The sequence below is a fragment of the Mesoplodon mirus genome, assembly GCF_964341445.2.
Source record: "Mesoplodon mirus genome assembly, chromosome: 15".
In the NCBI taxonomy this organism is placed as follows: domain Eukaryota; kingdom Metazoa; phylum Chordata; class Mammalia; order Artiodactyla; family Ziphiidae; genus Mesoplodon; species Mesoplodon mirus.
The window spans coordinates 69323819-69337164 of record NC_138991.1 but is presented as its reverse complement, the minus strand read 5'-3'; the positions used below and the strand labels follow the sequence as shown (position 1 = coordinate 69337164).

Sequence of the window (13346 nt, the reverse complement as noted above, 5' to 3'; positions counted from 1 at the left end):
GTCACCAAAAAGGCATACTGCATGATCCCACTTATATGAGGTACTTAGACTAGTCAAAATCACAGAGACAGAAAGTAGAATGGTGGGTGCCAGGGCTGGGGGGAGGGGAGGATAGGGGGTTATTGTGTCATGGGAACGGAGTTCCAGTTTTACAAGATGAACTGAGTTATGGAGATAAATGGTGGTGACGGTTGCACACCATTATGAATGTATTTAATGCCAATGAACTGTACATTTAAAAAATGGTTAAGATGGTAAATCTTATGTATATTTAACCACAATAACAAAATAGAAAAGGGAATTCCCTGGTGGTCCAGTGGTTAGGACTCTGTGCTTTCACTGCCGAGGGCCCGGGTTCGATCCCTGGTTGGGGCACTAAGATCCCACAAGCGCACAGTGTGGCCAGATAAAAGAAAAAGAAAGGAAAAGAAAAATGTACTGGGGAAAGTGGGAGGGCTTCAAATGTACCGTGAATGAATGAATGAATGAATGGTGGGAGAGAATAAGGCAGCGAGGGAAGGAGAAGGGACTTTAATCTAGAGAGAAGATGCCAGATGTGAAGAGATGACAATGGAAGGAGGACTGGGAGCTTCGACCTCAGTCTCAGCAGAACAGGGGCGAGGCCATCTCCTGACCAGGGGAGGGCGAGGCCATCTCCTGACCCGCGGAGGGCAAGGCTCGAGGTGTGGGTGTGGGGCATGCTCCCCTCGGGAACTGACAAAGAGTCACTACAGATGCCACTATCCACTGAGAGATAAATCAAAGCAAGATAAATACTTTATGATTGCCATAGAACACATTTAATTTTGTGTTTTACCATGTGGATTGCCAACTAACTGGTCCAGCATCATTCACTGAAAAGTCTGTTATCGCCTCATTGATTTCTCAAACATCTGTCTGTACCCAGCTCTCACGCCTGGGACTTTTTCTGCGGCCTCTATTCTGCTCCAAGTTTCTAGCTTTGAGCCGCAACCACAGGCCTAAGTACGATTTTTATAATAAATCTGGACATTTGCTATGGGGAGACCTTCTCTTCTTTATTCTTCAGAACTGTCTCGGCCATTTTGGACCTTTAAATTCCTTCCGAGTTTAATGAGCAGCTTGTCAACTTCCGGAAATGACCTGTCGGGATTTTGGTTGAAACAGCATTGACTTTTTGGATGAACCTGGACAGAACTCGTGCTTTTAAGATGGAATCTTCCCACCCACGAACATGTGGTTCTCTTCTGTCAATGGATGTTTAAAATTTTGTCCTTCACTAATTTCTTAAAATTTTAAAAGATTTTTGACATGTAATTTTTATTACTGTAAATGGCATCTTAAAAAAAATATTTTCAGGACTTCCTTGGCGGTTCAGTAGTTAGGACTCTGCGCTTCCATTGCAGGGGGCGTGGATTCGATCCCTGGTCGGAGAGCTAAGATCCCACATGCCGCGTGACATAGCCAAAAAAAATAAATTATTTTCAAACTGGCTCTCCTGGTGTGTCACCACACTGCTGATGTTTGAAGTTGCTCATAAGTTGCTCTTATATCAAAACTCTCACTGGTTTGAAGGCTCTGCTCCAGTGTCTGGATCTTCTTTGGGGACAACCGTATAGCCTGTCAACCACACACACCTTGTAGCTTCCCCCTCACGCCCAATCTGCAGCCCCACTTTCTCTCGGGCGCCCCTCCAGCCCTCATCCTTGCTTCACGTGTGTCTTGCACTAGCCTCCCGTGAGGACTGTTTCATTTGCACAAGTTCTGTTGTGCCTCTGGGCTTTGTGGGGGTCATTTCTCTGCCTGGAGTCTCCTTGTTCCCCTAGCTCCACCAGGTTTCGTGAAAATGTCACCTCCCACGTGAAAGGTCCCTAACTCAGCTGCGGGAGGAATAGTTTCTTCATTCCTCAGAACTTCGGGGACAAAGGCATCTCCCGTAAGGGATCTTGCACGACGTGCTGTGCTTCAGGCTTTGTCACCCTCGTTGGAGTGAGGGCGCCCGAGTTCGGTGACTGTGTCAGATCCAGCTCTGTACTCCCAATGACTGGCCCCCCAGAGCCTGGCACACAGCAAGCGTCAGGAAAGGCTTGATCAAGTTGTATCTGAACTTCAGTTGGTAGAGCTGGGATGGTGGTTACCCCAGATCTAGAGTTGTATCCTTATCATTGTGGGTTCCAGGGATTGATTTCATCACATTAACCAACCTCACAAAGTTTGATTTATAAGTTGGAAGACTAGTGTGAGAAAAATGGATTGTGAAATATATATTGATCTCTGCCCCCAGTTCTGGACACAGAGCTCCTAAAACCCTTGGAATTTCATGGGTAAATGAATTTTTTTTTTTTTTTAATGAGATGACTCGGGCAGCGGGGAGGGGGTGGTCCTGAAGAGCTTCAGGAGTGGGGCTGGTCACTCGAAAAACCAAGCCATGATTAGAAGCTTGGGACTTTCAGCCTCCTGCTCCCCTTGTCTGGAGAACAGAGAGGGGCTGGAGGTGGAGTTAATAATCCATCATGCCTACCTGATGAAGCCACCATAAAAGCACCAAGGATTCGCAGAGCTTCCGGGTTGCTCAACAAACACATGGCGGTGCCAGGAGGGGGGCGCACCGGCGGGGACAAGGGAGCTCCGTGTCCTTTCCCCAGACCCCACTCTATGCATCTTTCCATCTGGATGTGCCCTAGCCTTCATCATATTCTTTCATTATAAACCAGCAAATGTAAGGAAGGGTTGCAGTAGGTCCTATGAGCCATTCTAGCAAATTATCAAACCCAAGGAGGGGCTGTGAGGACCCCACCTCACAGACCAGTCAGACGAAGGTTTTGGGAATCTGGGACTTACTACCTGTGATTGGCGTCTGAAGTGGGAGTTAGCCTTATGGGACTGAGCTGTGAACCTGTGGGGACAGCACTAACTCCAGTTACTGTCAGAAAGGAACTGAATCACAGGACAAGCAGCTGGTGTCAGAACATGGGTTGAGGTGGGGAAAAATCCCCACGTATGGTGTCAGAGGTCTTGTGAGCATGGTAGTCGTCTGAGAGTAAAGGAAAACACAGTTTATTAACTTAGGCTGTGACTCTCCTCTTACCTGGGAAACAAGACAAGCCATGGGCCCACTGCACAGCCTCCCCAAGAGCTCAAGCCCACCGGAGACCCGAAAATAGATGAGGGAGTCATAGGTGAGCAGAGAACTCCCAGCTCCAGCCGGCCAGCCTTGCCCTCCTATCACTTGTAGCATCATTTTCTTTGCATATACATATTTTTTAAATATAAATTTATTTTTGGCCGTGTTGGGTCTTCGTTGCTGCGTGTGGGCTTTCTCTAGTTGTGGTGCGCGGGCTTCTCATTGCAGTGGCTTCTCTTGTTGCAGAGCACAGGCTCTAGGCACACGGGCTTCAGTAGCTGTGGCTCGCGGGCTCTAGAGCACAGGCTCAGTAGTTGTGGCGCACAGGCTTATTTGCTCCGCGGCACGTGGGATCTTCCAGGACCAGGGCTCGAACCCATGTCCCCTGCCTTGGCAGGCGGATTCTTAACCACTGCGCCACCAGGGAAGTCCCTCTTTGTTTATTTTTAAAAAGTCAATTATCTCCTTTCCCCTAAAATGTATTTGAAAAGGAAAATTTATATCACTTCTTTACATTTTAAACCAGGGTCACCGGAGATAAACAGAAAGTAACTGAAAAGAAAAAAAATGCATTAAAGTTTAGCTGGAAAGTTCTGCCTGCTAACAGTGCTGGGGCCCAGGCTTGCCCTACCTACCATGATTCAGTGTAAGACACATTAGTGCTGAAGGCCGGCACCAACCGAGGCTTCCTCCTGGACCACCATCAGTGGTCACAGCATATGGTCTCTGGGAGAAGCTGTTCAGAGGCAGGACTCTGTATACGCCATCAGCGTCACTGGCTATATCTAGTGAGCGTCCTGACTGAAGGGCTTCTTTTGTTTTCTTAGTGGGAATAAATCATTTAAACCTGGTAAGATTTAGAATTAAAATTAGAAATGTCTACAAGAACTTTTACAAGGTTTATATACATAGAAAATGCTTGGAAGAGTATCGCCCAAATGTCACTAATGTTGACTGCTGGACTCGTGTGTGTTGGGGGAATAATTTTAGATTTACAGAGAAGTTGCAAAGATAATGCAGAGTTCTTACGTACCTTTCACCCAGTTTCAGTTTCCCCTAATGGTACATTCCTTTTATCTCACATTTCTGTGGTGCATTTGTCAGAACTTAGAAACCAACACGGGACATTACTATCAACTAAATTCTAGACTTTATTTGGATTTCACCAAATTTTCTATTAATGTCCTTTGTTCTGGTTCAAGGATCCAACCCAGGGTCCCACCATTTCACTGAGTTGTCTCCTCTGGTCTGTGACTGTTGTGTCTTTATTTTTATGACCTTGATGAGTGTTTTTCTCTGTTGTTAGTGCTTTGAGTATCTTATCTAAGAAACCACTGCCTAATTCGAGGTCACAAGGGTCTTTACCCCTGTGTTTCCTTCTCAGAGTTTGATTGTTCAGCTCTTACACTGAGGTCCTTGACCCATTTTGGGTTACTGCTTGTACACAGTGTGAGGTAGGGATCCAAATGCATTCTCTTGAGTGAGGCTGTCCAGTCATCCCAGCATCATCTGTTGAAAATATCATTCTTTCCCCACTGAATGGTCTTGGCACCATTACTGAGAATTAACTGACCATAAATGTGAGAGTTTATTTCTGGATCATCAATTCTAGATTACATATAAATCAATATTTCATGCAGTACCACACTGTCTTAATTACTGCAGCATTTTAGTAAGTTTCAAAACTGCGAAGTGCGAGTCCTCCAACTTTTTCAAGACTGTTTTGGCTATTCTGGGTCCCCTGAATTTCCATATGAATTTTAGAATTAGCTTGTCAATTTCTACAAAGAAACCACCTGGATTTTGATGGGCATTGTATTCATCACTGTGCTTTTTGATAACACGGAAAAGCAAATATGCCAGTTCATAGTTATGTCATGAAATTTCACTGGAATAACAATATGGTCCCAACTTTTCATATTAAACAATTAGAAAACTTAAAGGGACACGTTTATTTTGAACATCACATCTGAACACAGGGGTTTAGTTTGTTTAAAGACTTTATTTCTAACAGATGTTACAGCTTATAAGTCATAAAAATCATCAAACTCATCGGTGGACGTGTTATGGTTTCTAGGACGTAAGGCAGCTTCGATCTCTGAGTTACTGTCGTCAGACTCGCCCCAGAAGGCTGGAAGAGAAAACCAGACAGCTGCTCAGCATCTCTGCAGTCTGATTAGCTCGGCTTACTCAGCTGTGGCCCGCAAAGGGCTTCCTGGGGGCCCTGCGTGGTGCACCTGAGCGGACGAGCCCGGGGCGCAGGCCAGTGTTGCACCCACGACTCGCTTCTGCGTGCTCCACGTGCTGCGATGGGAACTCATGGCAGAACACTTGCTCCTCCCTTCTGCCTGACTCTGCACTGTAGGATGGCAATCTGTACGCAGGGTGAACATGGGGGCAGGGCGGCTGGGTGCTGCTGTACCAGGCCCAGTAACAGCCTGCCTGACTGCTCCTCGCTGTGAGCTCCCTCTGTTCCTCAGCACGGGGACATGGTGGAGGAACAGCAGTGAGGTCTGCGCTGAGACAAAGGCGTGGGTACACACAGTTCACTTGGGAGGTGACCCTGGGCGGGATGGGGGGTGGAGAGGGTGTTAACCAGGAGAAGGGCTGGCAGTGGACGGCTGGGGTCAGTCCTGCGGGGGCCTCGGAGAGACTGCGGAACACTCCTCCGATGGCCCCAAAAGCCAGCAAGGAAGTGGGGTTATTTACCCACCACCTCCCACCCTTCAGTGGCTGGGGGTTGTTCTCAACCAGGCGTCGACTCCCTGGAGCTCCTGGCTCCTGTGGCCGGAGAAAACCCCCCGGGTGGAGCCGCAAGCTGCCCGACAGGGGGGCTGCAGGCTCGGCCTGGAGCGCCAGGGTGTGGCGGGCCCACCGCCTGCGCCACTGCCCACCCCTGGGACCCCCGTGTCTACAAGGCACGGCCTGCCACCGCCGCAATGACTCCTGAGATGTGACCCCATCTAATCCTCGCACCAACCTGGCGAGGTGAGTACAAACACCTCTGTTTTACCAAGGCTGAGAGGGTAAGTACTTGGCCCGATCACGGCGGCAGAGGGTGCTCAAGCCCCAAGTCCCACCGGACCGGCTGGGAACAGGGATTCAGAGGCAGGAGTAGGGGCGGCCCAAGCTCGGCAGGGGATACGCCACTGCCAGTGTGGAAGGAGGGTGTTGAGGGATACATAGGAGCTCCCTGGGCAGAGGAAAAGGGACAGGAATGTCACAGAGAAGGAAGGGCGTGAGCGGAGGCACAGCGGTACGAGGTGGAGCACAGGGAAGGCCGGCTGAGGCTAGACCCACCGAGGAGAGGACGAGACCTCGGAGGAACAGGGCTGGGAGCAGGGGCCGGGCCAGACCACAGGGGGACGTTCCAGACTCTACCCTGCAGGTGGCGGGGGCGCTGGCCCTGCTTCCCCAGCAGGCAGACGTCTGGATGGGGATTCAGAAGCCAGGGCTGGGGGAGGGGCGGGGGAGGGCTACAGCAGGAGCCCTCAGGTCAGAGCAGTGGGTACCTGCGGGCAGTGGCAGCGAGGACGGGGACAGAGGTGAGGACGTTTCATGTGGAAGACATGGCGGGGGGCGGGGGGGCGGCCAGGATCCCCTGCAAAGTCATACCTGCAGATTAAAGCGCTGGGCACCGTGGACCCCGGCACCCGTGTTCTCAGGAGAAGCCCCCAGTCCGCCCCCAGGAGAGCTGCAGGGCCCGTGAGCACAGGCAGGCGCCTCCGCCCGCCCCCAAGGGTACCTGACACCACAGGTCACAAACCACCCTTTTAGATAAAACACAAAATGAGAGTCTGGTCTCTGGTTATTTCTCTTACCTTTAGACTTTAAATTGGCAGCTAGTTTCTTTTTGTTTTCATGCCTGGAAAATAAAGAAAGAACCTAAGTCCTGAAAAAATAAAGACAATCAGACTAATAGTTTTACAAGGAGCGCGTTAGGGAAGAAGCACACATTACTCACTGGGAGGCCAGAAGGTTTACATTTACTCCCGGAGTTTTTTTTTTTTTTTTTTAACATCTTTATTGGAGTATAACTGCTTTACAATGGTGTGTTAGTTTCTGCTTTATAACAAAGTGAATCAGTTATACATATACATCTGTTCCCATATCTCTTCCCTCTTGCGTCTCCCTCCCTCCCACCCTCCCTATCCTACCCGTCTAGGTGGTCACAAAGCACCGAGCTGATCTCCCTGTGGCATGCGGTTTTAAAAGCAAAAAGCCCTGTGGATGCTCTGGTGGGAGGGTCCCGGGCGCATTGGGCCGCACGCTGGGCGCTCACTGGGGAGGCCACCGGGGCAGGAGGCAGGCCCTGGGACGCACCGAGCAGGCAAAGCTCAGCGCTGCCAGCTAAGCTGAAAAGCAGAGGGTCTGAGGAACAGGGAGAAGTCAGCCAGGAGGTTAAAACACTTACCTTGTCAAGCCATCGATACTGATTCTCAACTGCTTAACAAGGAGTTCAAAATAAACTGTTTGCTTAATTAAGGGTATTAACTCCCGGTAGAGAAAAACGCAAGAATCCTGTCACCTGTGTTGAGGTTTCTGTGTGTCACACACACACGAAAGTGCAAGTGTCCAGGGACGCATCTAACACCGGGTGACTCGCTTACTAAACACCCACTGGACCGAGAACCTGGCTCTGCGGGAGACTGTGTCCATCTGCGTCACCGTCTCCAGAGCTTTCGCAATGGTCATGCGCATGGAAGTTCCCTCTCGGAGCACCATTCCAGTTTCTTATTACACTTAAATTCTTTAAAGTTCACCCTAAATGGTCAATGAGATGTTAAAAAAGAAACAGTCACTTGTGTATGGCTTGACATTTTGATGTTTTTCTCATGCTCCTGTTGAAGTTTTCCCTCTCGTTTACATTTGCAGATTACTCCGTGAACACAGACTCCAGCCTTTAGGTGGGAAGCGTGCTGAGAAAAGACAAGGACACATCGTGCAGCAGCACCGCTGCTCTCTCGGCAGGACCCTGGCCCTCCTGGCGCAAGACACCCTGGGAACACATCTCTGTCACTTTGGGTCAAGTCTGGCTAACCTGTGGTTTGGAAATCTGCCTTTTGCCATAGCATAAGTTTCTTGGCAGTCTGTGCTCTGTCAGTGCTCCCTTTAAACTTGGTGCCTGTTTCTTTGTTTTGATTGAAACATAGTTGATGTACAATATTATGTAAGTTACAGGTATACAACATGGTGATTCACAGTTTTTAAAGGCTATACTCCGTTTATAGTTACTGTAAAATACTGGCTGTACTCCCTGTGTTGCACAATGTATCCGTACCTCTTAATCCCTTCCCCCTGTCTCGCCCACACCCCAGCCCCCTGCACTGGTAACCGCTAGTTTGTTCTCTGTTTTTTTTTTTTTTTTAATTTTTATTGGAGTATAGTTGACTTATAACGTTGTGTTAGTTTCTGCTGTACAGCAAGGTGAATCACTTATACATACACATATACCCATTCTTTTTTAGATTCTTTTCCCATATAGTCATTACATTACAGAGTATTGAGTAGGGTTCCCTGTGCTATACAGTAGGTCTTTATTAGTGTTCTCTGTATCTGTGAGTCTGTTTCTTTTTCTAGTACGTTCACTAGTTTGTTGTATTTTTTAGGTTCCACATATAAGTGATATCATACAGCATTTGTCCTTCTCCGACTTATTTCACTTAGTGTAGTACCCTCTAAGCCCACCCATGTTGTTGCAAATGACACAATTTCATTCTTTTTTATGGCTGAGGAGTATTCTATTGTGTATTTATGTACCACATCTTCTTTATCCATTCATCTGTTAATGGGCACTGAGGTTGCTCCCATACCTTAGCTGTTGTACATAGTGCTGCTATGAACATTGGGGTGCACGCGTCTTTTCAAATGGTGTTTTCATTTCTTTCAGATACATACCCAGGAGTGGAACTGCTGGGTCATATGGTAGTTCTATTTTTAGTTTTTTGAGAGACCTCCATACTGTTTTCTACAGTGGCTGGCACCAATTTACATTCCCACCAACAGTGTACGGAAGGTTCCCTTTTCTCCTCGCCAATATTTGTTATTCATGGTCTTTTTAATGATGGCCATTCTAACTGGTGTGAGGTGATACCTCATTGTGGTTTTGATTTGCATTTCTCTAATAATTAGCAATGTGGAGCATCTTTCCATGAGCTTGTTGGCCATCTCTATGTTTTCTTCAATAAATTTGAAAAATGTCTATTCAGGTCTTCTGCCCATTTTTTAATCATGTTGCTTTGTTGATATTGAGTTGTATGAGCTGTTTATATATTTTGGATATTAACCGCTTATCAGTCATATCATTAGCAAATATTTTCTCCCAGTCTGCAGGCTGTCTTTTCATGTTGTCAATGGTTTCCTTTGCTGTACAAAAGCTTTAAGTTTAATTAGGTTCCATTTATTTTTGCTTTTATTTCCTTTGCTTTAGGAGACAGATCCAAAAAAATATTGCTACGATGTATGTCAAAGCGTGTTCTGCCTGTTTTCCGCTGCAGTTTTATAGTATCCGGTCTTAACATTGAGGTCTTTGATCCATTTTGAGTTTATTTTTGTATATGTTAGAGAATGTTCTAATTTCATTGTTTTACATGTGGTTGTCCAGCTTTTCCAGCACCACTTGTTGAAAAGACTGGTCTTTTCTCCATTGTATATTCTTGCCTCCTTTGCTATAGATTAACTGACCATAAATGCGTGGGTTTATTTCTGGGCTCTCTATTCGGTTCCATTGATCTATGTGTCTGTTTTTACGCCAGTAATGTACTGTTTTGATGATTGTAGCTTCGTAGTTAGGGAGTGTGATTCCTCCAGCTCTATTCTTCTTTCTCAAGATTGTTTTGGTTATTCGGGATCTTCTGTGTTCCCATATGAATTTCAAAATTATTTGTTCTATTTCTGTGAAAAATGCCCTTGGTATTTTGATAGGGATTGCACTGAACCTGTAGATTGCCTTGGGTAGTATGGTCATTTTAACAATATTAATTCTTCCAATTCATGAACACAGTATATCTTTCCATATGCTTGTATTGTCTTCAATTTCTTTCATCAGTATCTTACAGTTTTCCGAGTACAGGTCTTTTATCTCCTTAGGTAGGTTTATTCCTAGGTGTTTTATAATTTTTTATGCAATGGTAAATGGGATTATTTTCTTAATTTCTTTCTGATAGTTCACTGTTATTGTATAGAAATGCAACAAATATCAGTATATTAATTTTGTATCCTTCAACTTTACTGAATTCATTGATGTGTTCTAGTAGTTTTCTGGTGGCATCTTTAGGGTTTTCTATGTATAGTACTATGTCATCTGCAAAGAGTGACAGATTTACTTCTTCCTTTCCAATTTGGATTCCTTTTATTTCTTCTTCTTGTCTGATTGCTGTGGCTGGGATTTCCAATACTATGTTAAATAAAAGTGGCAAGAGTGGGCATCCTTCTCTTGTTCCTGATCTTAGAGGAAACGCTTTTAGCTTTCCTTGGTGAGTGCCTGTTTATCTGATGTGACCAACTAGTGGCCTATGCCATTTCTCCATGAAGAGTGGACGGCCCCACAGCCAGTGCTGACTGTCATGGAGGCCGCCAGTCAGGTGGCTGCTGACAGTGTAAACCTGAGTCCACCTTCTGTAAGAGTGCATGCACACCCACACACACACACACAAAACACAATTGTGGATTGCGTCTACTCTCTATCCAGCTCCCACTTCATGAGGACACCAGGCTCAGTGCGGGGTGGGTAGGCAGACATAACAATGCTGTAAAGATGCAGAGAGACTAGTTTGCTAGCTGATGTTCAAATAGTAAGAGCCATGTGGGGTTGTGGGGAGACGGCAGGAGCACTGCAGGCAGGAGGCAGGCAGGAGGACTGAGAGAACAGGTGGATGATGGGGCGGGTGGTGGTGTGGCTGCAGGATCCCAGAGGAAGCAATGCACTCCCTGGACTCTACTGTGACAGCTGGAAAGGATTTCCAGGCCAGGCCCAAGGCAAGGGCACAGAGGCAGGCGAGCACATGCCAGGTCCTTACAGCCTGGCCCCTGCTCTGAGCTCCACATGCATGTCCAGGGCTCACCTGCTGGCTCCAACTTGGCTGCCTCCAAAGAGTCTCACGGCCAACACGCCCATCCACAGCCAAACTCAAGCTCCCCCACCAAACCTGGGCCCTTCTCCTGTCTCAGCTAATGGACCCCAAGCCTCGAGTCCCTCCCAACCCCTCGCCACTCCTCTGCCCTCCCACACCCAATCAGCCCCTCGGTCCTGCCAAGTTTACCTCCCAGCACTTCCAAGGGTCCTCACCCGTCCCCTATGCACTGCCACCGCCTGGTCGACCAAACCAGCATCTCTTGCCTGGACCTTCTAACAGCCCCCTAACTAGTGACACCACATCCACCTTGTCCCCTCCGACCCACTTTCCACTCGGCAGCAAGGGTGAGCTTTCGAAACACAAATCTGACCCCTCTGCCTCCTTGCTGAAAACTCTTCAGTGCCTTCCCATTGCTTTTGGCAAAAGAACTAAATCCTGAACAGCATCTCCAAGGTTGACGCCCAGGCTTCGTTGGGCCTCCTGCTGTAGCCTCCCCCACACCCCACCCTCGACCCCCGAGTCCTCACTGAATTTACTACTTCACAGCCATTTCTGTCACTAACTGACATGTGACTGCCCTTAGGCTGTCAGCTCTATGAGAGCTGCCACCGTACCAGTTTCAGTCCCCGGGGTACCCGATGCTCTGCACTTAGTAGGTGCTCAGTGATATGTGTGGAAGGAATAGGTGAGCCTCACTAAGCATAGGGCCTTGCCTAAAGGCACGTGATCAACATTTGATGTTAGACTATTTAACTGGCATGTTCCTACTTCTATCTGAGTTCAGATCAAGTTGTTCAAGTGTCTTCCCAGAAACATGTTTCAGAACTAAACGCATGTGTTCACCCTTGAGGAAGGTGGAAAATGCGTCCAGGTGTTTCCGATGCCATCCTCACCCCTTAGGGGAAGTATTTTTCCCTTTGGGAAATCGTCTCTGCTAGTCGATGTGACACTGCAGTGGAAGGTTGATTTTTATTACACATGACTCATAGGGTCAATATTTCTTTCTCCAGGTCACACCTAACGTCTAAAGCTAAGTCAAGGGGCTTCCCTGGTGGCGCAGTGGTTGAGTATCTGCCTGCCAATGCAGGGCACACGGGTTCGAACCCTGGTCTGGGAAGATCCCACATGCCACGGAGCAACTGGGCCCGTGAGCCACAACTACTGAGCCTGTGCGTCTGGAGCCTGTGCTCCGCAACAAGAGAGGCCGCGATAGTGAGAGGCCAGTGCACCGCGATGAAGAGTGGCCCCCGCTCGCCGCAACTAGAGAAAGCCCTCGCACAGAAACGAAGACCCAACACAGCCATAAATAAATGAATGAATGAATGAATGAATAAATAAATAAATAAAATAAAATAAAATAAAAATAAAGCTAAGTCAAGGCCAAAGGGGATGGTGAGAGATCTCGGAGTAGACAGAGCCAACTCGTTTAGCTATCATCGTAAACGAGAGAGAACCCAAACCAAATGCACATAGGAAAGCATAAGAATGCGAGAGTTCAGGTTATAAGCCACGGGGCATGGTCCCTGTGCACCATCAGATGTGCTTGGACTCCGACGGCCTGACCTTCCCTGACAGCGTGGACGTCACACCTCCATTGTGTAAGGCAGAGGCAGCGAAGGTGAGCTGTAGAGAGCCAGTGAGTTAGTGGTTCAGGTGTTGTGGTCTCTGTCATAACTACTCTACTCTGGCTCCTGTATGAAAACAGCCACGGACAATATGTGAAGTGGCGGATGTGGCTTTGTTACAAGCAAACGTCACTCAGAGACACTGCAACTTGAATTTCATATAACGTTCAGGTATCGTGCGGCATTATTCTTCTTTGGATTTTTCCCAACCATTAAAAAACATAAAACCTCTCTCAGCCTACAGGCTGCACAGAACCAGGAAGAGGCCCAGGGCCAGGGCTGCAGAGACCTTCATGAAGCGCTGCCACCACCTGATGCCCGGCAGCAAGCCAGGGAGCCCGCCCTCCCCGGCCTGCTCGTGGGCGACTCCTGGAATCCAAGAGAGCAGAGTTTTAATTTTTTCCCTAGAACTTTACAATTAGTCTGGAGGTCCTATTTCCAAACAAACCACTTTCAGGTAAGACACCACAGATAACTGATTAGATTAAGGCGTGAGCACGCTCTGCTGGTCTCATTCACGGGACACCGTCTCTGCGCAGTGTC

General features: G+C 47.7%; 1 protein-coding gene across 4 annotated transcripts in view; it reads right to left on the bottom strand.

The window, feature by feature from the left end:
* Positions 1 to 5094: 5094 nt before the first annotated feature.
* The window catches only part of KIZ (kizuna centrosomal protein), a 112976-nt gene continuing 104724 nt past the window's right edge, over positions 5095 to 13346 (bottom strand). For all 4 annotated transcript variants that reach the window (XM_082645290.1, XM_082645292.1, XM_082645291.1 and 1 more), the window contains 2 exons: positions 6925 to 6968; positions 5095 to 5234 (listed from right to left, as the gene is read on the bottom strand). In XM_082645290.1, the coding sequence (XP_082501416.1) occupies positions 5128 to 5234; positions 6925 to 6968 (151 nt within the window). In that variant the 3' untranslated portion in view covers positions 5095 to 5127. The remainder of the gene's footprint in view (positions 5235 to 6924; positions 6969 to 13346) is intronic.